This window comes from Acipenser ruthenus, chromosome 4 (genome assembly GCF_902713425.1).
Source record: "Acipenser ruthenus chromosome 4, fAciRut3.2 maternal haplotype, whole genome shotgun sequence".
Taxonomy (NCBI): domain Eukaryota; kingdom Metazoa; phylum Chordata; class Actinopteri; order Acipenseriformes; family Acipenseridae; genus Acipenser; species Acipenser ruthenus.
Genome location: NC_081192.1, coordinates 62,261,418 through 62,286,334, shown reverse-complemented (window position 1 = coordinate 62,286,334; position 24,917 = coordinate 62,261,418). Strand labels below are relative to the sequence as shown.

The 24,917-nt window shown below is 40.2% G+C and overlaps 1 protein-coding gene across 3 annotated transcripts; it reads left to right on the top strand.

Annotated features, from left to right (window-relative positions):
• Window positions 1-229: 229 nt before the first annotated feature.
• Window positions 230-24,637, top strand: LOC117400246 (serpin B6-like). Of its 3 annotated transcripts, none has more exons than XM_033999881.3 (7): window positions 230-360; window positions 14,382-14,559; window positions 16,685-16,825; window positions 20,470-20,587; window positions 20,842-20,984; window positions 21,163-21,330; window positions 23,931-24,637. In XM_033999881.3, the coding sequence occupies exons 2-7, from the start codon at window positions 14,392-14,394 to the stop codon at window positions 24,336-24,338; spliced, it is 1,146 nt and encodes a 381-aa protein (XP_033855772.2). In that variant the 5' UTR covers window positions 230-360; window positions 14,382-14,391; the 3' UTR covers window positions 24,339-24,637. The 3 variants fall into 3 exon arrangements, with proteins under 3 accessions (XP_033855772.2, XP_034773877.2, XP_033855773.2); XM_034917986.2 differs by lacking the exon at window positions 230-360 and adding an exon at window positions 2,844-2,992; XM_033999882.3 differs by lacking the exon at window positions 230-360 and adding an exon at window positions 3,393-3,560.
• Window positions 24,638-24,917: the final 280 nt, after the last annotated feature.

The window sequence follows — 24,917 nt, the reverse complement described above, 5'->3', positions numbered from 1 at the left end:
TGCTGCTGTTCTTCATATGCTACTGTAGTTGTTGCATCAATGCGTTCATTACTGCAAATAATAATTATGTTTTTTATTTAAATTAAACAATCCCTGCCCTGCCTGTAGACATTAAACATGTCTGTCATAATCTTACCCGAATGTGACCCAATCCCTTTGCCTGCACACACTGACACTGCAATATCGCTTTAATCCACCATGGGGCAACAAATGCGTTGTCTCTTTAAAAACTCAGTTCACGGAAGTACAGTCAGTGGAAGGCGTGGGTGGTTTAGAAATATTCTGTCCATACCGATTTGAAAAACAATTGCAAGCTGTGCTTTCTGCTGTACATTTCAACCACTGTTAAACCAAACTACAGTAAGTATTAAAACCTAACATATTGAAGGTTTGTGTTGAATACGCTGTTGTCAATTAATAAATTCAGGTGTCTTGCTGGGTGAAGAGCAGGTAACTTGCGTTTAAACTTTATGTCAAGATCAGCATCTGTTAAGATACGGCTTGATTTAAAATAAAGTAAAATTGAAGTGGGTGTAATTCAATGAAATTGTATTATTAAAAACTTTTTCCCCGGAATGGCCACGAATCCACGACTAAAAATTGAGCTTAAAAAAAAAAAAAAAAAAAAAAAAAATATAGTAGACTGCACTTGGGCCCAGCCTTGAATCAATTTCTGTTTTAAGCCCACTTGATACACGTATAGGCGCCGCCCAAAGCACAAGAAAAGAGTCCAGTTTTGTTTAAATGCTGAATGTGTGAATGTGAATGTACAGGAATGTTTATGTGCAATTGCTACCAAATGAGGTTCATTCATACTATGATAGCTTGTCGTTTCAAAACAACCAAGAATACCTGGCTGGCGTTGTCACTTAGATCGTATCTACAGGTTTACAGCCATAGTGATAACATTTTACATTATTGGTTTGATACATTAAGTGTTACTGAAATCGTAAATAAACTGTATATGTGCCATTCCAATGCATCTTAATATATAGTATATATTTTGTTTGTCATATTTTCCATTTGTAAAAATGCCCCAATTCTCTTTTATATACAGTATATAAGTAACAGTTTGTGCACTGTTTGTGGTTGGATTGTTTTCGGAAAAATAACGCTGTAGTTCTTTATTCATTCTTATTTCAATTGAACTATATGAGCTGGTTCTTTGAGCTAATATATAATAAAAGAATTGCACCCACTCGGGTTCTTTTGCCCCTTTAAAAATAGACCCAGGACACAGGAAATTGAGGTTTAAGCACTGATGTGCTATTTTTAATTCACAAAACAAACACCTAGCTCTTTTTTGAGCACTAAACTAAAACACAAACAGCAACCTAAACTAACACTCAGGACGGCTAAGCCGTTTACCTGACCAATAACAAAACACTCTCTTCTTGAGACTTCCTTTTTTTTTTTTTTTTTTTTTTTTCTTAATGACTGCTCAGCAGCCCTGTGCAGGCTGACTGCACCTCTTAAATACCCTGCACCTGGTCCTAATTTACAATCACTACCAGGTGCAGGGGATAATTAACAATAAACAATTAAATTAAACAATTGCGGCTTTTCAGCCTGTGTTCTTCTGGGAAGTGTAGTCCTTTTTCTTCACCCAGGACTACACTAACTCACTATATATATATATATATATATATATATATATATATATATATATATATATATATATATATATATATATATATATATATATACAGCTCTGGAAAAAATTAAGAGACCACTGCAAAATTATCAGTTTCTCTGGTTTTACTATTTATAGGTATGTGTTTGGGTAAAATGAACATTTTTGTTTTATTCTATAAACTACTGACAACATTTCTCCCAAATTCCAAATACAAATATTGTCATTTAGAGCATTTATTTGCAGAAAATGACAACTGGTCAAAATAACAAAAAAGATGCAGTGTTGTCAGACCTCGAATAATGCAAAGAAAATAAGTTCATATTCATTTTTAAACAACACAATACTAATGTTTTAACTTAGGAATAGTTCAGAAATCAATAACTCTGATTTTCAAGCACACCTTTCATGCGTCTTGGCATGCTCTCCACCAGTCTTTCACATTGAAGCAAGTTTTCTTCCAGGACAACCTTGTACTTGGCTTTATTCATGCCAAAGCTGCCCGATTCCAGCCTTGCTGAAGCACCCCCAGATCATCACCGACAATATTTTTATTTGGAATTTGGGAGAAATGTTGTCAGTAGTTTATAGAATAAAACAAAAATGTTCATTTTACCAAACACATACCTATAAATAGTAAAACCAGAGAAAGTGATAATTTTGCAGTGGTCTCTTAATTTTTTCCAGAGCTATATATATATATATATATAAATAAAATTTCTGTGACCCTTTGATCTTTCAGTGGATTATATCTACAAATCGTCTAACTAAAGTGGCAGTGTGTCTTTGAAGAGAAGGGGAGTGCGGGGCAGATGTACTGTTGATAAACAAATCCACACTTTGAGCTACGAATCCACAGAAAACTGTGGATTCGGTAACAAACCACAGTCACAAACAATTCACAAAAAAAGAGTGTGTCTTTTTAATAAGCAGCAATTATAATAACAATTAGCTATACTTTTATACTGTTTAAACATAACTGATTTCCAATTTCAGCACACAGTACTGAAAAATAAATAATTACGCCTATCAATTACGTAGGCCACAGGCTTATTAATGTGTTAATTAAATGCATGAAAAAAAAATAATTACAAACTCACTTCCACACAAACATTAGCAGACGCCTTTATCCAAGGCGACTTACAGAGACTAGGGTGTGTGAACTATGCCTCAGCTGCAGAGTCACTTACAATTACATCTCACCCAAAAGTTGGAGCACAAGGAGGTTAAGTGACTTGCTCAGGGTCACACAATGAGTCAGTGGCTGAGGTGGGATTTGAACTGGGGACCTCCTGGTTACAAGCCCTTTTCTTTAACCACTGGACCACTGACACAACAAAATCTGAAAAAAAGTTCAAAGTAAGTAACAGAACTCACACGTTTATAGTATTTACAAGTTTATTTTTAAATGTCCTCATGAAAATGGTTGAAAGACCTGCAGTGAATGAATCAGTTATAGTATACAGTACTGTACCAACTCTGTACAACTCGTATAGTTCGATTGAAATAAGAATGAATAAAATAACTACAGCGTTATTTTTCTGAAAACAATCCAATCACAAACTGTGCACAAACTGTTACTTTTAGTTATTGGCTTGTACTGTCAAATGTACATTATTAGTAAATGTACATTCTACAGAATTAACTCAGTGTGCAAAAACAATAATAAACAACGTGCAGTTTCACACAGAAATCAAGCATTGTCGATTGTTCTGCATGCAAAAACACGCACTGAAAGTTCTGCTGACAAGGACATTACATAGATAACAATGGACATACACAAACAAGATGGCTGCTTCCACATCCAGCGCTCAGAGAATATCACAGACATTTGCAGAGCTTTTTGAGATGTTATAGTAATAAAATAACGACTTGGATCGCATTATTGAGGAGTTTGGTGATAAAACGAGTGATCAAGAGATGATCGGTATGTACTATTATTACGAGTTATTTGAAAAATATAGCGAACGAGGGGTGGGGCGGTGCTGGAGATACAGTACTGAGTGTCCTGTTGATATGCAGTGTCTTTTAAACCTGTTTTACTGTTAAAAAAAAAAAACACTTTTAAACAGCGCGTCTAAAATAAACTGCGCGTGTGAAAATAAATTGGACCTGACACGCCTGACACACGCGAATAAATGGACCGCTAAGGGTTAATGCCCGGATACTGGCCTTCCTTACCGAACACAATGTCTTGAGTAAGAGTCAGATTGGTTTTTTACCAAATTACCGCACGTCTGACCATGTTTACACCCTACACACCCTAATAAACAAACATGTACACCAAAAAATAAAGGAAACATTTTTGCTTGTTTTATAGATTTTAAAAAAGCATTTAACTCAATTTGGCATCCAGGTCTATTCCTTAGAATTCTTGAATGCGGTGTAGGGGGTAAAATTTATGACATCATTAAGTCAATGTATACAGAGAATAAGTGTGGTGTGAAAATTGGAAACCAAAGAACAGGGTTCTTCACCCAAGGGCGTGGAGTGAGACAGGGTTGCAGTCTGAGCCCATCACTGTTCAACATCTACATCAGCGAGTTGGCTACGGTGCTGGAGCAGTCTGCAGCCCCTGGCATCACTCTACATGACAAAGAAATCAAATTCCTGCTCTATGCAGATTACCTGGTCCTGCTGTCACCCACAGAGCAGGGGCTGCAGCAGAGCCTGTCACTGCTAGAGCAGTACTGTCAGAAATGGGCACTGACAGTAAACCTGGACAAGACCAGAGTTATGGTATTCCAGAAGAAAGCCAGATCTCAGGGAAACAAGTAGCGCTTCACCCTGGGAAACAACACCCTGGAGCACAGCACCAGCTACAATTACCTGGGTCTAAAAATCAGTGCGTCTGGGAACTTCAACCTGGCTATAAATGCATTAAGAGATAAAGCGCGTAGGGCTTTTTATGCAATAAAGAATCGGATATACAAAATTAAACCACCAATAAAAACTTGGCTAAAAATTTTCGACAGCATAATAAAGCCAATCCTTCTGTATGGTAGTGAAGTGTGGGGTCCCCTTATGAACCCCAATCAAAGCCCCATTGAAATTTTCCATTTGGAATTTTGTAAACACCTGCAGGTTCACAGGAGTGCAGCCAATAGCGCTTGCAGGGCTGAATTGGGCCGGTTCCCCTTACTCCACTCCATAAAGAAACGAGTGCTCAACTACTGGGTCCATCTACAGCAGGCTGATCCGCAGTCCTACCACCACACTGCACTACGGAGCTGCACACAGCCCCCACAAGAGAATCCCCTCAGTAGAATGGTACTGAAGCTCAGCCAACTGAGCCAAATTAACACCAGCGAGCTTCAGAACACCACCAACAAAAAACTGCCAGCACAAAAAATGAAACAAATTAATCTAAATCTGGAAAACAATTATAAAGTACATTGGAATAACGAAATTGAATCACACAATAAATTACAATGCTATCTGGCCCTAAAAAAATAATTTACCCTGGCAGAATATCTGATCAGGGTCAAAAACACAAAACATAGACAAATCCTGACCAAGTACAGACTCAGTGAACACAGCCTGGCTATCGAAAATGGCCGGCACAAAAAAACCTGGATTGCCAAAGAAAAAAGGCTGTGCTGTCACTGTGATCTGGTAGAGAAGAAATGCACTTCCTGTTACACTGTCCCCAGTATAAGCAAATCAGGGACATATACTTCCCCAAACTGGCCAATCAGGCCACAACATTCCAGCTGCTCTCTGACTTAGAAAACTGTCAGTTCTGTTAGGAGAGGAGCTGCAGACAGCAGAGCTAGCTGCCCAGTATGTAGCTGCCTGCCACAGACAGAGAGACAGACCCTGGTGTAGACACCCTGGAGCATGGGGACAGAGGGAGGGAGGGAGGGAGGGAGGGAGGGAAATGGGAGAGTTGTTGTATTGTATTGTCTGGACTGTTTTGTGATAATGTTCATTGTTGAATTGCTTTGGCAAAACTCAATTTCATTTTGTCATGCCAATAAAGCATTTTTTGAATTTGAATTTAGAGAACGTTTTACTGTATCCAGTGATGACAGACTACTTTATAGCCTGCAGCAGACAGGGCCCAAAGATGACAGTTTGAAAGTTTATCAGAGAGACACAATGCTATGGCATTTATGGCTGCAGCTGCCAAGGGGAAGAGCATTATTCAAAAACAAAATTCTGATATTAGTCTCTGTTCTTGAGACACTTCTGTAGAATGGGGGTCGGGAAGCATCTGAAGTCAATAAAACACATTAATAAAATGCTGGCAAGTGGTGCCGGTGTTTATCAGAGCTACTAAACCTCTCTGGATATACTGTATTACTGCGTGGCCTGCTCTTTTAGCTGAATGGCATGTTTCTGCCTGTTGTAAAACTGTCAGTTAAATCATGAGCTTTGTATTTATCATTCATCCACCCCCACAGCACATTGACACTGGGCTTTCAAACAACTTTAACACAGAGTTGCCTATAGAACATGGATATAGATGCAATATTTGTGTAATTGCAATAACAATTTGATTGGAAACATTGGTGTCAAATCAGTATTTTATGAACTACTGTAATTGGATCATTGTGATATAGGGCAAGTGTACCTATTAAGCCTACCAAATCTGTTACGAGCATTTATTTAGATAGCCTATATAGCTAAGAGTTTCTGCCAATAACGAGTGGTGTAAGTGAAAGAGTAACCTCTCATTTGCTGGTTCCTTACTTAATGCCCATCAGTAATATTACTTTTTATGAAAAATAACTTGCAAAATGTAATCTGAGACAAAGTATTGGCACCCTACAGATAATTCAAGAAAACAAGTTAAGCCAATGTGGCTTGTGACAGAGCTATATTATAAGTATGATTGCTAGTGTTCGATTTTTATTTTTTTCCGAAATCGACGATTGATATTGACGTTTATTTTACAAGGAATTTACCCTTTTTTTCGATCTTTATTTTTCCATTCAAGCAGAGAATGGGTGAAGTCGACTGTTATGCTTTAAGAAAGACTTTTTATGCCATTGAGAAACATCTTATTTAGCGAAACCCCTTTATCATATTCAACATGCAACAAAACCGTGGTTACCAACCAATTGAAATAACGTTTGGTTATAGTAGAGCTACACCTTGTATAGATATAGCTCCTACACAAAACATTAGATAGTTGAACAGAACTAACTTGCACTTATTATTTGGAGTCTGAGCTCCCCCTCTCCTGCTTCAGCACAGCTGGACTCAGAGTCACTGGAAGGTAAGGCAGACAGGCCCGCTTTGTCCTGCTGCGGAGACTTCAGACATCGGTCAGGGTATTGTGCACAATACTCATTAAGTGTTTTCCCCTTTTGCCCCATTTTCAAATCAAACTAGTAACTGTCACCGTATACCTTTAGCAAAAGCCTACCTACACCTTAACCTGCTAATATCAAAAATGAAAATGCACAGTCAGTGCAGGTCATGATGATTGACAGTCATTTAAGCAATTGAGAGCATTGTAGCGCTGCTTCTGTAAGCAATTGAAGCAATTGAGAGCATTGTAGCGCTGCTTCTGTAAGCAATTGAAGCAATTGAGAGCATTGTAGCGCTGCTTCTGCAGAACAGGGTGCAATGACAGTGACAGTGAAACTACAGTAGTAATGGACCACTGAGATGACTGACAGCGACCCCTAGCCATTCAGAGTGGAAAGGAGACGGGGCAGACAGTAAGTATAAAAACTACACAAACTAGGGATGATTTCTAAATGATTATTTACAGTAAGAAAATAAAAAAATAGCGAATGGTTTTACCGACGGTTATTCCATATAAATTTATTTCAGTCAAACTCATATTTTTGGGGAATTCGACGTTTAACAAGCTTTACCGATTTTAATATCGAAAAATAGCAATCCTAATTATAACACTATGTAACACAATTTTTGTTCCTGGGTAGTAAGTGTTATTTCCTAATTGCTTATGCCTCAAAAGTATAGAAAATGGCTATTATTCCCCACAAACTTTGCTTTTGTGACTAGGACAGTGATATTTTGAAATGTGCCTATTTCCAATGAGAAAACGGGCGAATTTGTGTCTTTTCGTCCACATAAAGTCAGAAAAAAACAACATATGAATCCAAATTAACATGTATTTATACTAAAGTAATACAAAAATGACTACAAAAGATTTAGAAGTGAGTAGTTTTTCGAGATTTACGATTATACTGTAAATCACTTTCACGAATCAGCCCCCAAATGTAGTCTCCCATCATGTTCTCGTTATACTGTCCTTGGTAGCGGCGTTCAAAGTCCAGTATATCCTGGTGGAAGCGCTCGCCTTGCTCCTCCGAGTACGCTCCCATGTTCTCCTTGAATTTATCAAGATGAGCATCAAGGATATGGACTTTGAGGGACATCCTACAGCCCATTGTGCCGTAGTTCTTCACCAGAGTCTCATCCAGCTCCACATAGTTTTCGGCCTTGTGATTGCCCAGGAAACCCCGAACCACTGCGACAAAGCTGTTCCAAGCCGCTTTCTCCTTACTAGTGAGCTTCTTGGGGAATTCGTTGCACTCCAGGATCTTCTTTATCTGTGGTCCGACGAAGACACCGGCTTTGACCTTTGCCTCAGACAGCTTAGGGGAGAAGTCTTGAAGGTACTTGAAGGCTGTCGACTCCTTATCTAGAGCTCTGACAAATTGTTTCATAAGACCCAATTTGATGTGCAGTGGTGGCATCAGCACCTTCCAGGGGTCCACCAGTGGCTCCCACTTGACGTTGTTCCTCCCCACAGAGAACTCGGTCCGCTGTGGCCAGTCCTGCCTGTGGTAGTGCGCCTTGGTGTCCCTGCTGCCCCAAAGGCAAAGATAGCAGGGAAACTTGGTGAAACCGCCTTGGAGACCCATCAGGAATGCCACCATTTTGAAGTCTCAAAATGCGTCTGCCGGATGCTTGCGGCCTGTTGATGCCATCTCAGAAAAATGCAGATATGTATCCACTTAGGCAGCTGGGACTAAACTGAACTGGTGGGCTTAAGGCCGCTACTATTTATATTACTGGAAAGTTCTAGAAACAAATAATGAACAAATAATGAACAGTAAGCCCAGACTCTCCAACATCGCTCAGATCTATGCAAACTAGTTTGCAAGAGCATGCACTATAGTTGTGACGTTTGTTACAATTATCTTGTATCAATTAGAAATGAAAATAATGCTATAGAAGATTTTTCTTAGTTGTACTACTTGTCTGTGAATAAATGTGTCAAAACTGGTTGACTATTTTGATTATCACCAAAGTGGGCTTAATCGGTACAGCACCATATGCTATTAATAAGCAGGACCAATAAAAAATATTTACAAAAGATTGCGGGGATATTTGACCAAATTCTGTGGAAAATTGCTGGGGGTATTTAGGGGCAAATTTAATACTGTTACACTATTTTTTTCCCCTACTTTTATTTTATTTATACATACAAAGAAGCAGCAAAAACTCAACTTTATTGTTTTCACAAAAACAGAATACCATTTTAAAAGGTTCAAATGAGTTGTTTAGAATATGTATGTATGTACGAGTGAATGAATGCAAAAAAGTAACCGAGTGTTGTATCTGAATATGTTTTGATAGACATTTTACTTGAACCACCTAAAAAGTGAAACTACACATAATACCACATGTTTCTTGAAAATGTTGCTGCATTTGAAATCATTTTTAAAAATGTAAAACATTTGAATAGTACAGTACTTACAGTGAACTCTTCATATGTGTTTAATACTGTCCCTCTGCAGGAGGACAAAGAAGCTGTTGATAAGCACTGGCAGTTCCTAAGGTTACCTTTGTCCTATTTAAGCTTAATGCATGTAGCAAAAATGGATCTGGGAAGGGGCATGTATAAGTATATGAAAGAAGCACGGCAGATAACAAGGAACAAAAGAAAAATAAAGGGGAAAAAGAAATCTGGTGACGAAACTGAGCCCGGATCAGCAGTTAGTGCAACAATTTACCTACAACAAGAAATGAATGGCTGGTTTGGTACTGTTTTTAATGTTATGATGAAGGTGAGAACAGCATGGGAATTAAAAGCTTCTTTTGAGCTACAGGCTTGCGAGTCATCTTCACCTAACAAGGTTGTGATATATTTATATTATATATGTTTAAATAGTTTTAGCCCACCTCGGGGAAAAATTGAATTTTGCACAAAAACATGGAAACTAAAGCTAATGTCTTTTGCATTTTATGATAAAGTAAGAAAACAGACAGCAGAAGATCAGCGCTTAACAGAATTAGAAGCTGTTTTGTTTCAATGAAGTGAAAATACATTACCACTAATCTGAAACCTGTAACATGTGCTGTTTACAAAAATTAGAACCCCAACTTTCTATGTAGTCATTTACAAAAAGTACCAATACAGACTTTCTCACTTACATGTGGAACATTAATCTCTTAAATTTGCAATAAGCAATAGTACTCCATTAAAAAATTATATATATATTGTAAGAAAGAAGTAACGTCGCCTTTAAGGAATGGCGGCGCTACTACGGAAAATGAAGCAAACAGCACCCAGGAACCGGAGCACTAATTGGTAGGGCGGGGTTCCTGGGGTATATAAGGAAGTAGGGTAGGACAGGACGGGGGTGATCGTGGGGAGCACTGCCGGATTGTCCTGCAGGAAATACCCAGAGAGTAGAGGGTGTTGTAAAACTTCGCAAGGTAAAGCGAACGGGTTTTGTTTGGTGAACAAGAGTTTTGTTTTGTGTAAATTGTGAGCATTTTTCCTCTTGGTGAGGTAGCCTTTTGTTTTACTAGGATAATTTGTTTTATTTAAACGTTTGGATGAACGCCGCTCCTCTGTGTTAGGTAAAACAGTTCCGCAGCTTCCGTGTCGGTTGAGAACCGTCACGGCGGCCGTCTGTGTGTCTGTGTGAAGTATCCAGGACCTGGAAAGGGATTGTATGAGTACGCGCTGCAGGAGCAGCGGGTAGAAATAACAGGAAAAGAAAGCGGACTGAAACAACAGTTTGGTTTGCAGGACACAGTTTATTGTAACAGGAGATAAGCACGTTTTACACAGGGGTGCTCTGGAACCTCCCAGGACACTGGCTGCCGGGGTTCTTCCCCACAGTCTGGATATAGTCATCAACGCCGTTGGGCACGTCTTGCTCGGGAGGTGGGACACAGGAGTGTTCAGCCAGGAGCTCTTATTCAGGGCCCCATTACATACTCCAGCCAAGAGTCTTCCCGGTGTTTGTTACCTGTGTTACAGCGAGATTCCAGCAGAGGGAGTCGGCGCTGTACTTTCCTGTTACCTGTGTTACAGAGAGATTCCAGCAGAGGGAGTCGGCGCTGTACTTACCTGTTTCCTGGGTTGCAGCGAGACTCCAGTAGAGGGAGTCGGCGCTGTCCTTACCTGTTCCTGTGTTGCAGCGAGGCTCCAGCAGAGGGAGTCGGCGCTGTCCTTGCCTGTGCTGCAGCGAGACTCCAGCAGAGGGAGTCGGTGCGGTCCTTACCTCTGTGTCAGAGAGACTGCAGCGAGTGAGGAGTCCGTGGATACTTACCCGTGTTGCAGGACTACCCCAGCAGAGGTAGCGGTTGGACTGCGTGGATTACAAAGCTCATACCACAGGGAGAGTCTACGCGGACCCTTCCTCGGGAGCGGACTTCTACAGGCTCCGACCTGTAGGACTTGGTATTCTATACTAGATAGAGAGGGGCGAAGAAGTGAGACAGTTAGTGTCCCGTACAGGGCATTCAGTGATTTAAAGAGTCTCTTGTGTTTGAATATTGTAAATAAAAGTTACTTGCCTGCAATCTCTACGTGTCTGTGCTCGTCGGTGGAAGCCGTGGAAAGGAGTATCCCGCAGGGTACCCCTCCAGTTTGTTACAATATATATATATATATATATATATATATATATATATATATATACATATACAGACGTGCTCAAATTTGTTGGTACCCCTCCACAAAAAACAAAGAATGCACAATTTTCTCTGAAATAACTTGAAACTGACAAAAGTAATTGGCATCCACCATTGTTTATTCCATATTTAATAGAAATCAGACTTTGCTTTTGATTTTTTATTCAACATAATATTGTAAATAATAAAACAAATGAAAATGGCATGGACAAAAATGATGGGACCGCAAACCTAATATTTTGTTGCACAACCTTTAGAGGCAATCACTGCAATCAAACGTTTTCTGTAGCTCTCAATGAGACTTCTGCACCTGTTAACAGGTAGTTTGGCCCACTCTTCCTGAGCAAACTGCTCCAGCTGTCTCAGGTTTGATGGGTGCCTTCTCCAGACTGCAAGTTTCAGCTCTTTCCATAGATGTTCGATAGGATTCAGATCAGGACTCATAGAAGGCCACTTCAGAATAGTCCAATGTTTTGTTCTTATCCATTCTTGTGTGCTTTTAGCTGTGTGTTTTGGGTCATTATCCTGTTGGAGGACCTATGACCTGCGACTGAGACAGAGCTTTCTGACACTGGGCAGTACGTTTCGCTCCAGAATGCCTTGATAGTCTTGAGATTTCATTGTGCCCTGCACAGATTCAAGGCACCCTGTGCCAGGCGCAGCAAAGCAGCCCTAAAACATAACCGAGCCTCCTCCATGTTTCACTGTAGGTATGGTGTTCTTTTCTTTGAAAGCTTCATTTTTTCGTCTGTGAACATAGAGCTGATGTGACTTGCCAAAAAGCTCCAGTTTTGACTCATCTGTCCAAAGGACATTCTCCCAGAAGGATTGTGGCTTGTCAATATGCATTTTACCAAATTCCAGTCTGGCTTTTTTAATGTTTTTCTTTCAAAAGTGGAGTCCTCCTGGGTCTTCTTCCATGGAGCCCACTTTCGCTCAAAAAGCGACAGATGGTGTGATCAGAAACTGACGTACCTTCACCTTGGAGTTCAGCTTGTATCTCTTTGGCAGTTATCCTTGGTTCTTTTTCTACCATTCGCACTATCCTTCTGTTCAATCTGGGGTCGATAATCCTCTTGCAGCGGCGCCCAGGGAGGTTGGCTACAGTTCCATGGACCTTAAACTTCTTAATAATATTTGCAACTGTTGTTACAGGAACATCAAGCTGCTTGGAGATGGTCTTGTAGCCTTTACCTTTACCATGCTTGTCTATTATTTTCTTTCTGATCTCCTCAGACAACTCTCTCCTTTGCTTTCTCTGGGCCATGTTCAGTGTGGTGCATACAATGATACCAAACAGCACAGTGACTACTTTTCTCCATTTAAATAGGCTGAATGACTGATTACAAGATTGGAGACATGTGTGATACTAATTAAAGAAACTAATTAGTTTGAAATATCACTATAATCCAATTATTTATTATCTTTTCTAAGGGGTACCAACAAATGTGTCCAGGCCATTTTAGAATATCTTCGTAGAATAAGCAATAATTCATCTCTTTTCACAGCTTCTTTGCTTTATTCTATGACATACCAAAGGCATGCAAGTATACATGATAAAATATCTTTTAATGTCATCACTTTTCAGGAGGAATGAAGCATTATTTCAATGAGCTGTAAGGGTACCAACAAATTTGAGCACGTCTGTATATATATATGAAACATAGTTTTCAGTGGTTGCTGAAGAACTGATTGGCTCAGAAAAAAAAGTGATATAAGCAGAAACACCCACTGGATCAGCTAAATTTATCAGAGAAACTATGATTTGCTTAAACTAGTGATAATAAGAGGCGATGGACTTAATAGGTATGCTCACCCTATATACAGTAGGGCACAGTAATATTCTGAGTAAGAGGCAAATCACAATTCTATGTCAGCAGATCTGAAATATAAGATTTGGTTATCTAAAATGTAATGTGTTAACATAGCCGAAATGGGACTGATATCCACAAATAAAACCTGATCCCCTCCCCACATTTGTGACAAGTCAACAGATATTCTACTTCCTGTCCAGTTTAGATATGAATTAGATTCCAATTCATGATGGAAATGTCAGAATTCAGAACCCCAAATAATATTTTTTTAAAATTGACTCTATATTACTTGGTGCCAATATAAGTACTGTTCCTGCTTTAAGATCTGCTGGTATGAAGTGCCAACATGTAATATGAAATACTAATATGAAACTCTTATGTAGTAACAAATGAGCAAGGATATTTTTATTACAATTTCAAAAGTGCTAGAACTACTGTATCTGATACCATATCTTTGTAAGGAAAATATCTTCAAAGTTCTGCAACTAGTAGTACTGTATGAGGACACAAACAAACTTCCCAATACTTAATATGAAAAATGCAAGGTAATGCTGTTGTCTATTATGTTCTTAAGCTATAAGAAGTGGCATAGGCTCAGGTGCTGGAAGGTGTCTTGAGGCTTGCTAATCCATGGAGATTAATATGTCATGCGAGTGGTGTAGATTTAGCAGAGGATTGTGCTGAATGTGATTATCTACAATGTAATGGTGGCTCACACCTTCTAAATGATTGAAGAGAGAAGCCGACTTTCAAGTATTTGGTCTGTTGCTAAGCACCCCCATTCATTTTGTTTCCTTTCTGAAAGACATGAAGCGTTCTGGACTTTGGGGGAAAAAAAATGTCCTTGGTTTAAAGCGGCAATACAATATATTGTAACCGATTAAACTAAAAAAGTCTAGGCGTTGACCAAGAGGTTGTGGCCTTGAGCTTTGAAATCTATACATATCAACCCAGAGTAATACAGCATCCAAGAAAACTGGGTGCAGTAGCTGTCAAACGTGATTTATAGATGTGTGTTTTGGAGCATTGGTCAATATACTCTGTAGGTCACGTTTTTTGTACTTTCTTTCCCCTAGGCTGCTGATCATGGAGAGTTTGGCCAGTGCAAACACCAGCTTCGCCCTGGACCTCTTTAAGAAGCTCAGTAATGACAGAAAAGCAGAAAACATCTTCTACTCCCCCCTGAGCATCTCCTCCGCTCTGGCCATGGTGTATCTGGGGGCTCGGGGGAACACAGCCTCTGAGATGGCACAGGTATGTGCTGCTCAAGCATTAGAAGAATTACAGTTCTTAGTTGTTTTCAGACCCCTCACACTTGGGCCAGGCCAGTTGGTGTTAATTCTGTCCAGAGGGTTCTGTATTGGCCTTTTCTCCCCTGGGGTCCTAGTAGAATTAACTGTATTGCCTAAACATATCCCTCATTAGACTGTACAGTGGCATATTATTATACTAGTTTTGTTATTTAATTAATAAATAATTGAGTAAGCTGCCATTAAAGAAACTCTGCCATCTTAGGTCTGTCCTTTTAAAATACTAGGCAGCATAAAATAAAGACTTGGAGAAATGGCCAGCTTCAGAATGCTTAAAGACAATTTCAGAGCAACTCAGATTTCTCTGGGGAAAGTGTCTCTCTGCCCTTCCCACAAAAGCTAGGTGTGGTGCTCAGTAGGTACAAGTTCAGTTATAGCAGTAAGCTGCTAGTGTCATTGATCATTATACTGTTAAAATGCTGCCATAAATCTAACACTGTTTGGGTGTGGTTCCAGCTTTAGGGAATGGCATGTGCAGGTCTACATTATACTGTATACAGGGGTGTAACAGGTCGAGGAGCCCTGTACATGAAAAGTGGGCAGGGCAAAGCCCTGCTGTTTAAATATATTGTTTATTTTATTTATTTGTAGAATGGGGTACCCCTCTGCCTCTGTGCAGTTTATTATTTAGTATTTGTTTTGTTTTATTATTATTATTATTATTATTATTATTATTATTACTGTTATTGTTATTGTTATGGTTTATTGTTTTATAAATATAGTAGCCGTGCGTTGTTTTGTAATTGTATTGTTTAGTAGTGTGGATGGGAAGCCCCATCCACAGTAATTAAAAACCTTGTGCAGAAGGTGACCGTCTCCCGAGTTTAATTAGTTGTGTAATTGTTGCTAATCGGGAGATGGTCACCTGTATAAAAGCCTGCAGCTCTCTGCATTCTGGGTGGTGGGTGTTCAGAGGAGGAGCGGGAGCGAGAGAGGAGTTGAAAAGTAAAATTAAATACAGGATCAGTGAAAGCTACTGCCCAGCCTGATCGTATTATTTGTGTTTGAGATTTGTTTTATTTTATTCTTTTGTGCTCTGTGAGCAAGTCTTTGTTTAAATATTTATTTCAATTTTTTTGTTTGTTTAAATAAACGGCGCTGCAGCGTCTTTTGAACTGCAGCACTGCCTGTGTGTTCCTGCATTCTGTCCTGATGTCACCAGCACGTCCATCCACAAGAGGGGGTATAAAGTGCCTGAATGTATAACATGATATTTTGTCTTAAATCATCTGTCACCTGTGGAACTTTATTTCAATAAGTATTGCACTTCACCCTGTTGTTTTTAAAATACTGTATTTCTATTGTGTAATTTTCCAAATGGACAAAGTGTATTTGTCTACAGAAAAGCTACATTAAAAAAAAATGTAGTTGAGTACATGCAAGTAAAAACAACTGAATCTTAAGCATGGTTTCTGAGTGGGCGTGCATAAAGCCACAATCTCACCTATAGTAAAATAGAGGAAGAGGCTCCTTAGGTAAGCTGCACATTGCGAAAAAATGGTTTATGTGGTTTGAATTTATTTTGTGTTGGCTGGTGCTTTTTTGGGGGGTAATCAATATCAAATAACACATGAGATTTATTGTTTTTGGTACATGATAGGTCTGGCTGCTTATATGATTTTTTCTGCGAATTGAAAATTACTTTATTAAAATTCAATAGAAGTATAATATTTTAGTTTGTAAAAAGGTGCTTGAAAAGGCAATCCAAAGCTGGTTTGCTCGGTAGCTTCTCTTTACCCAAAACAATGTCTGCGTTACTAATAACTACTTTCATGGGAAAGTACAGGGCCTGTTCTTGACCATTCAATAAACATGTTGTAGATGCTTGGAAGCTGGCGGGTAATAACATTACTGCATCCTTCAGCTGTTTTGTGTTTTTTTTTTTTTACTTTGTTTTTCTTTAAACCTCAAGTACATGATCAGATGATCCAAACTGGTAATCTAACAAAAGAGTAAGAAACATTCTTAATTTTTTTTTATTAATTTAAAACTGGAACAATATCTTGGTATATCTGTCTAATAAAGATGGAAAGCTGAATAACTCTGCTCTCTTTGGTTTTGTACAACAGTCCGTCTGCTTTAACAAATCTAAGGATGATGTGCACTCTGGATTCAGCACGCTGATCTCTGACATCAACAAACAGGGCGCTCCCTATAAATTGTGTTTGGCTAATCGTCTGTATGGAGAGAAATCATTTGACTTTGTCAAGGTAAGATTCATCGTTTGGGTCTTTAGTTATCAGTAAGGTAGTACTTATTGTATTTATTACTTTACTAAGGCAGTGAACACACATCTATTTTTTAATATGTTTACAAGGCCTTTGCTTTCCTACAATATTGCATTAAGAGATGTTTGTCTTTACCAAATAATATTCTTGGTCAGGGAAGTGGTACTACAATGTAATGCTTGATTTAAATGCAATTGTATGACTGTAACAGGGGTGTTCTGTTACGGTGTGGGTATCCGCTAAGAAACGAGGGAGACACAGAGGGTTTGACGTTGAAACGCCGCTCTGGCTTCCAGATGTTATTTACAATCACACAGGCAGTTGCAGTGGTAGATGGACACCATTAGGCTATGGCAATGGTAGCCCTCGTGTGGAAGCATATATACAAACATGTAGATCAAAATACATTTTTTTAAAAAAGCACTTTTCAAAAGAACTATAAAATGCAAGTTGGCCTACAATCAGCTGTGCACTACTCCTGCTATACAGTGAGGTCCTGGACCAGGAACCTTCTTCCGAACACACATGTAAATAAATGTGGGATTAAAATCCCCTCAATTAAATCCCTATTCTAACAGTGCAGTTATCCCGGTCTGCACACTGTGATAACCTGTAGCTCACCCAGGTGATGTGCACACACACACACACACACACACACAAACAGTCATCGGGATTCTTCCCATTCACCTCCAGGCTTGCAAAAGAAAAAACAAAAGAAGAACTAAAAGAAGACTCTGCTACCTCCACCCTCTTCTCCTCCCTCACCTCCTCCCTTGACTCCCTCTGTCCCCTCACCTCCCAACCTGCTCTACCCCCCCCCTCCCCAACCCTGGCTCTCCTCTGCGCTCCGCTCAGCAAGAATCACACTGCAATCTGCTGAAAAGAAATGTTAGAGAACCAAACTCCCTGCTGCCCTAGACCTTTACCGCACTCTCCTCTCCTCCTTCTCCTCTACTCTCTCCTCTGCTAAATGTACTTATTTCCATTCTGTAATCCAAGCCCCCACTAACAACCCACGTAAACTATTCTCTACCTTCTCCTCCCTCCTAAACCCTCCCCCCTCCTCCTCCCTCCTCTATCTCCCCTGATGACTTTGCCTCCTTCTTCTCTTCTAAAATCTCAGATATCCGCAAACTCTTTAACACCTCTCCCTCCCCCGCACCCCCTCCTGTTCCAACCCCTACACCCACTGCATCCCCTGCTAACTCACCCTCCTTCTCCACCTTCTCGCCACTCAGACTCTGACCTCTCCTCCCTGCTCCAGGGTCACAAACCCACCACATGTGCCCTGGACCCCCTCCCCACTCACCTCTTTCAAGCTGCTGCTCCTGCTCTACTTCCCTTCATCTCCTCCCTTCTCAACACCTCTCTCCTTTCTGGTCTCTTTCCCTCTGCCTTCAAAAAAACCTCTATCACTCCCCTTCTCAAAAAACCTACCCTCGACCCCACCTCCCTCCAGAGCTACCGTCCTGTCTCCCTCCTACCCTTCCTCTCCAAAACCCTTGAGCGGACTGTACACCGCCAGCTCTCTGCTTTCCTGTCCAACCACTCTCTGCTCGACCCTCTCCAATCTGGCTTCCGCTCTGCTCACTCCACTGAAACCGCCCTCCTGTCTGTCACCAACTCACTTAAGTCTGCCCGAGCTGCCTCTCTCTCCTCTGTCCTAATTCTCCTCGACCTCTCTGCTGCCTTTGACACTGTTGATCACGCTATTCTACTATCATCTCTCGCTGACCTGGGGATCTCTGGCACTGCTCTGGCCTGGTTCTCCTCCTACCTCTCCAACCGCACTTACCAGGTAACCTGGCATGGAGCAACCTCCACACCTCACCCTCTCTTAACAGGAGTCCCCCAAGGGTCAGTCTTGGGTCCTCTCCTGTTCTCTCTCTACACCCGCTCCCTGGGCCCCCTCATCGCATCCTATGGTTTCTCATACCATTTCTATGCTGATGATGCTTAGATTTTCCTCTCCTCCCGTATCTCTACCTGTCTGTCTGCTATTTCCTCCTGGATGCACTTGCATCACCTCAAACTCAACCTCTCTAAATCTGACCTCCTTTTCTTTCCCTCCTCCTCCTCCCCCTCCTCTGATCTCTCTATCTCTGTTCCTCTGGAATGTACCACACTCTCTTCCTCTTCCACCGCTAAGAACCTCGGAGTCACCCTGGACCCCTGCCTCTCTTATTCCCAGCACATCTCCACTCTTCCACGCACTTGCCGATTCTTCCTGAGCAACATCCGAAGAATCCGACCCTTCCTCACCAAGTACGCCACCCAGCTCCTAGTCCAGGCCTTGGTACTACTCCCGCCTAGACTACTGCAACTCCCTCCTGGCTGGCCTCCCTGCGTCCGCCACCCGTCCGCTCCAGCTCATCCAGAACTCCGCTGCCCGCCTTGTGTTCTCTCTACCTCGCTTCTCCCACGCAACTCCACTACTCCGCTCACTCCACTGGCTCCCGATCACCGCTCGCATCCGGTTCAAGACTCTTGTACTAGCCTACAGATGCCTTGACCAGACTCCACCCAGCTACCTCCAGACCCTCATCTCTCCCTACACCCCCACTCGACCTCTCCGCTCCGCCTGCACTAGAAGACTGTCTCTACCTCCTCTACGCTCCCCTGGCTCCAGAGCCCGCTCCTTCTCCACCCTCGCTCCGCAGTGGTGGAATGACCTTCCTACAGATGTCAGGACTGCCCAGTCCCTGACCACATTCCGGCGCCTCCTTAAGACTCACCTCTTCAGACAGCACCTGTAGAACTCCTCTGTTTTTCCCCTGGGACACTTATCACCCTTCCTTAAATGTGCTTTATTTGCTCTTATCTGCCCCCTATTTTACTGCATTTAATCCTGTACTTCAGAGTACTGTAATCTGCCAAGTGTTTAATCTGTAGTATTTTGTATTTAATCATATCCTGATGTAACTATCACTGACACTGTTATCTGCTGTATTATTGAATTGTATTTTGTTACACTTGTACTTGCTTGAACCAAAGTCATTGTATTTATCTTGCTCTTAATTGTATTATTACTTGTACAGTAACACTTGAAATGTATTTGCTTACGATTATAAGTCGCCCTAGATAAGGGCGTCTGCTAAGAAATAAATAATAATAATAATAATAATAAAGTGACCACGGTTAATTGATAACCAATTAGTCAATTAACACCAGGCCACCTGCTGCACATTAAGTTTAAATTAGGCAGGGAGGGAAGTCCAACCTCCCGGCCCTGCCATATCTAGCACACACTTCATTTGAAAAAACTTTCAAATGAAATGCATTTTATTTACAAAAAAAACTGAAACATATTATTTACAGGGGCAGGCCTCAGCCCTGTCACAATAACCCATTGGTAGAAAGGTCCCCCTTCTCAAGCTCCATATTAGCATGAGTGTAATAAAGTACCTGGAGCACTGTGAAATATGTGTCCATTTTGTTGCAATTGCTGTGGTAATAATTGCAAAAGATGCATTTCATTAATCGTCCTCGTGACGGGAACTTAAATATTTCAGTATATTTCACAGGCACCTAATTGAGTTTAAGCTTTTCATATAATGCATTCAACTTAAACAAACAATACAATTTAATATGGTGGGTGACAAGCGTTTTCATTTTACTTTCTGTAGGAATTCATTCAGGACACCAAGAAGTTCTACCAGGCTGAGCTGGAAGCTGTTGATTTTGTAACTGCATCAGAAGCAGCCAGACAGAACATCAACTCCTGGGTGCAGAGCCAGACACAGGGTGAACATGACAAAAACTTGAAGTAGATTTAATTAATTTAGCAAATCTTACCTTGTTATCCTTTATGATTATCAAAGGACTGGTTTCTTAAAGAATCACACTGTACACAGTGCAAAACACTACAGCCAGTAAAGTGAAATCTGTGTTTTTATTGACCTGTTTATTAGATGGGAGACTCCAATTATTTTAATCTTCAGAACAAAAACAATTTATTTTAATGCTAATTTACAATTACTTTATATATTATCATGTAGACAAAATCCAGAACTTGTTGGCTGAAGGGACTGTTGATGCCCTGACCAGACTTGTCCTGGTGAATGCCATCTATTTCAAAGGAAACTGGGGGAAGAAGTTCAGCGAGAGTGAAACAAGAGAAAGGGCTTTCCGACTGAGCAAGGTAAGCAGGTTCTTTGTTAAAGATTTTACATTAATGGTGTGCATTTCCAAAATAAAGTTATGTTCTTTTACCCAAGTAGAAATTATGATATATGGAGTTTGAACCTTTGTCTCAAAAGCAAGTGTGATGCCTATTGATGCTATAACTTGTCAATCTTTTTTCTGATATTTATTTACAGAATGGAACGAAGCCTGTGCAGATGATGCAACAGAAAGCCAAGTTTAACCTCACATTCATTCCTGAAGTGAACAGTCAGATTATAGAGCTCCCATATGTTGGCAATGAGCTGAGCATGCTCATCATCTTACCTATGGGCATTGAAGACGATTCCACTGGACTGGAGAAGGTAAGGAAGGACAGCTTCTGAAATTAGCAGACATCCAATGAAGGAATCATAACACTTTGCAGGTCTGTTGCAGTTGCCTAAGAAAGGCACCATTAGTGACAATACCTGTGACAACCACTTCCAGATGTCAACACCAAATAAGTATCAGTATAACTCTTGGTTTTTACTTTTGTGTGATTTTTAGCTAACATGTAAGGTGACTTTTTATGACAGGAATCGGCTGCATTGCTACTTGAAGGTAAAAATACTAAAGTCATTCTTCTGTGTCCACTCAAGCTTTTTTCTTTGGTGATTTTGAAGAGAAGCAAAGCTTAACGGATAAGTGGATCTCATAAAATTAGATTAATGATGTAAGATTTTGGTACCAGAAGTAGAGTGTCTGCACCTTTTAATGATGTCAGAATAGGTGCCAAAGGTGTAGGAAGGAAGCGCAACAATAAAAGTTTGTCTGAATCACACTTTTTATTACAAGTCTATATAAATGCATTCAAATACATAAGCAGCAAATATAACACTGAAGGTGGCTATTACCCCAGATTCTAGTGGGAGCACAGTCTACAGGTGTCTGACCTTCAACAGTAGGTAGCTTTGGAAACATCAGCTAGCTCTGTGTTTTGTCCTCCCCAGTCTGTGTCTCAGTCTTGCTCGCTACCCAACCCTGCCTTACTTTCTGTCTTAGTTGCGTCATCCCCAAGCTGCTGTTCGGGCGAAGCAATCTATGACAGCGGGTTGCGCCGACCTAAAAACCAGCGGTCCAGATAAGCTGAGTACCTGCTGTTTTTACACATTAAAAAATCCTAAATACGCACTAAATTTAATTTAAATGTGTAAAAATACTCCTAGAAATTTTGCTGTCCAGCTTGTCTGCCTCCCCTAAAATGTCCACAAACAACTACATCTCCCAGAATACAATGTCTTCATTTACTAGGAAACTGTACACAAGCAAAACCAGCAAACATTATCCAAACTATGGCTAGCCCTGTTGTCTTTGCAGCCAAACACAGTAAGAATAAGAAATTCCAAGCTACACCCCAGTCCAGCTACAAATCCAACTGGAACCATTGTCAGAGGCAACCACTAATAAAAGGTGCCTGTAATATTAAACTGTTTTGTAACTTATTAATGCATTTCCTTATTTATCTGTATGGCTTTATATTGAAGTTTTAACATGTTCACTGAGTTTAAGAATGTAATGTTGAAATATAAGTAACATAATTAATTTGCAGAGTCAGTGTGATACCTTGAAAAAAATGCACTGAGCCGATTAAAGAACCTTGTAGAGCACACGCGTGTTTGTAAAGTAGTTCAAAGTAACATTGAGTTAAAATTTTTAATGCCTACCCCATTACCATTAAAGATTGTACAGTAATTATTAAGATTACTCGTGACAAAGTAATCTTACAATTTTACTCTGTTAAAATTAGAGGGTAAATTACTCCCAGACTGCTTTCAACTATTTCCTGATTCACATTCCCATTAATATTCCTTATCTCTCCTGTCTCCAACATTAGACCTTGAATATATTTTGGCCTATCTTGACTTGACAGGCATTCAGTAACTCATTACTTAACAAAGAACAGATAAAAGTCCTCGGACATTCCATGTATAAAAAAAGTTCAGTTCTCAGCAAGAAATAGTTAGGCAATTAACACGACTATTACAAGTACATTAAAATATTAAAATTGTGAAATGTACTAGATGCTACAATTATTATCTAATAACACACTGTTTTACCCTGCATCTTCCCAAAACTTTAACAAAACCTTGTGTGCAAAATGGAACCAGAAGATGTAGCTTAGAGAACAATGTTGAGACTAGATGGATAGTGTTTCCTTACAACCATAAAATATGCTGTATTTTTGTTCACCAGTGATGAGATCTTCAGTCAGATGCAGAATAAAAGTACAGAATACATTGTCAAGCATATTAATAGGTTGTAGAGAGTAATTATTATTATTATTATTATTATTATTATTATTTGTTTATTTAGCAGACGCCTTTATCCAAGGCGACTTACAGAGACTAGGGTGTGTGAACTATGCATCAGCTGCAGAGTCACTTACAATTACATCTCACCCGAAAGACGGAGCACAAGGAGGTTAAGTGACTTGCTTAGGGTCACACAATGAGTCAGTGGCTGAGGTGGGATTCGAACCGGGGACCTCCTGCTTACAAGCCCTTTTCTTTAACCACTGGACCACACAGCCTCCTATAGAGTAATGATGTCAGGGAGTGGAAGAATGGTCTCATCGTCGGCAGGTAAGATCAAGACCCTTTGCATTGAAGGTTTGACACAATCTTGCCCCTATTGAGGATGGGTCATGGTATGGAGAAGCCAAGATATAAAGGATAAAGGCTCATTCCACAGAGACACTAACACAAAAGGTAAAGGTATATGCTTGGTGCAAGGTGGAGAGTTTGAGGAGAGAGCACTCTTACAGCTAAAGCACAGGTCATTTTGATAGGCTTGTACCATTTAGGGGTTGTACTGCCCTGAACAACAGCAAGCTTCTATTTAAAACCAATGCTGTGTGACTTTTAATATTGTGAAAATATCAAGAAGGGTAACAAAGCCTGGTTTGCGGTCTTTCTTTTTGCAGCTTGAAAGGGAGCTCACCTTTGAAAATCTCATGAAGTGGACTAAGCCAGAAATGATGGGCAACACTGAGGTGACCGTGACCCTGCCAAAATTCAAGCTGGAGGAGACCTATGACCTCAAGTCAGTTCTGATCAGCTTGGGCATGGTAGATGCCTTTGATGTCGGCAAGTCTGATTTCTCTGGCATGTCGTCCAATAATGAGCTGGTGCTGTCGAAGGTGGTGCACAAGTCCTTTGTGGAGGTGAATGAGGAGGGCACAGAGGCAGCAGGTGCCACCAGGTGCACCCAGATGCTGGGCTGTTCTATGAGTATCCCTGTACACTTCAATGCTGACCACCCATTCCTGTTCTTCATTAAGCACAATAAAACCCGCAACATCCTCTTCTATGGCAGGTTCAGCTCTCCTTAAGTCTGCACTTCTGTAGAGTTGGTCAGCCTTGTGTACAAGTGCTCTGATTTTTGCCTTCCAGCCTTATATCTTATCACACAATATATAAAACCCATAATGAGGTGTTCTTTAGAAGGAAAGGGTATTTAAAACGCTTCGCTGAGTTGCATAGCTCCTTTTTGTTTATTTCTTACAAAACTACTGCAGTGTTTAGGGATGATGGAATGGCATTTTACTTGACTGCATAACTGTTTTATAACCACAGTATGTAATCTTCACTATTTCTGCTCACAGTTGTAATAAACAAGGCTTTAAACATGCATTACATTCTTACAAGTCCTTTTTTTTGTTATTTTTCTTTTTCCAGATTTCATTTTCACTTATGTATTAGAAGTCAGCAGTGGCCCTATCCCTTACAAAAAAGTACTATAATATTACTATAAAACCCTATAGTAATGTGCTATAGTAAAATGACAATGCTATAGTACTGTACTACAGTAATAATATTGTTCCGTACTACAGTACTGTACTCCATTAATACAGTAGTACAGCTACAATGTAATACTACAAGTCAAATATAGTAGTCCAATGGTAATACTA

What these genes read in the sequence shown, in the direction of transcription:
- LOC117400246 (XM_034917986.2), top strand. Translation starts at nt 2,886, where the DNA reads ATGAGTCAGTGGCTGAGGTGGGATTTGAACTGGGGACCTCCTGGTTAC. An exon ending in CAGCCTCTGAGATGGCACAG is followed by an intron (nt 14,560 to 16,684) that starts GTATGTGCTGCT and finishes TTTGTACAACAG; the next exon opens with TCCGTCTGCTTTAACAAATC. An exon ending in GGTGCAGAGCCAGACACAGG is followed by an intron (nt 20,588 to 20,841) that starts GTGAACATGACA and finishes ATTATCATGTAG; the next exon opens with ACAAAATCCAGAACTTGTTG.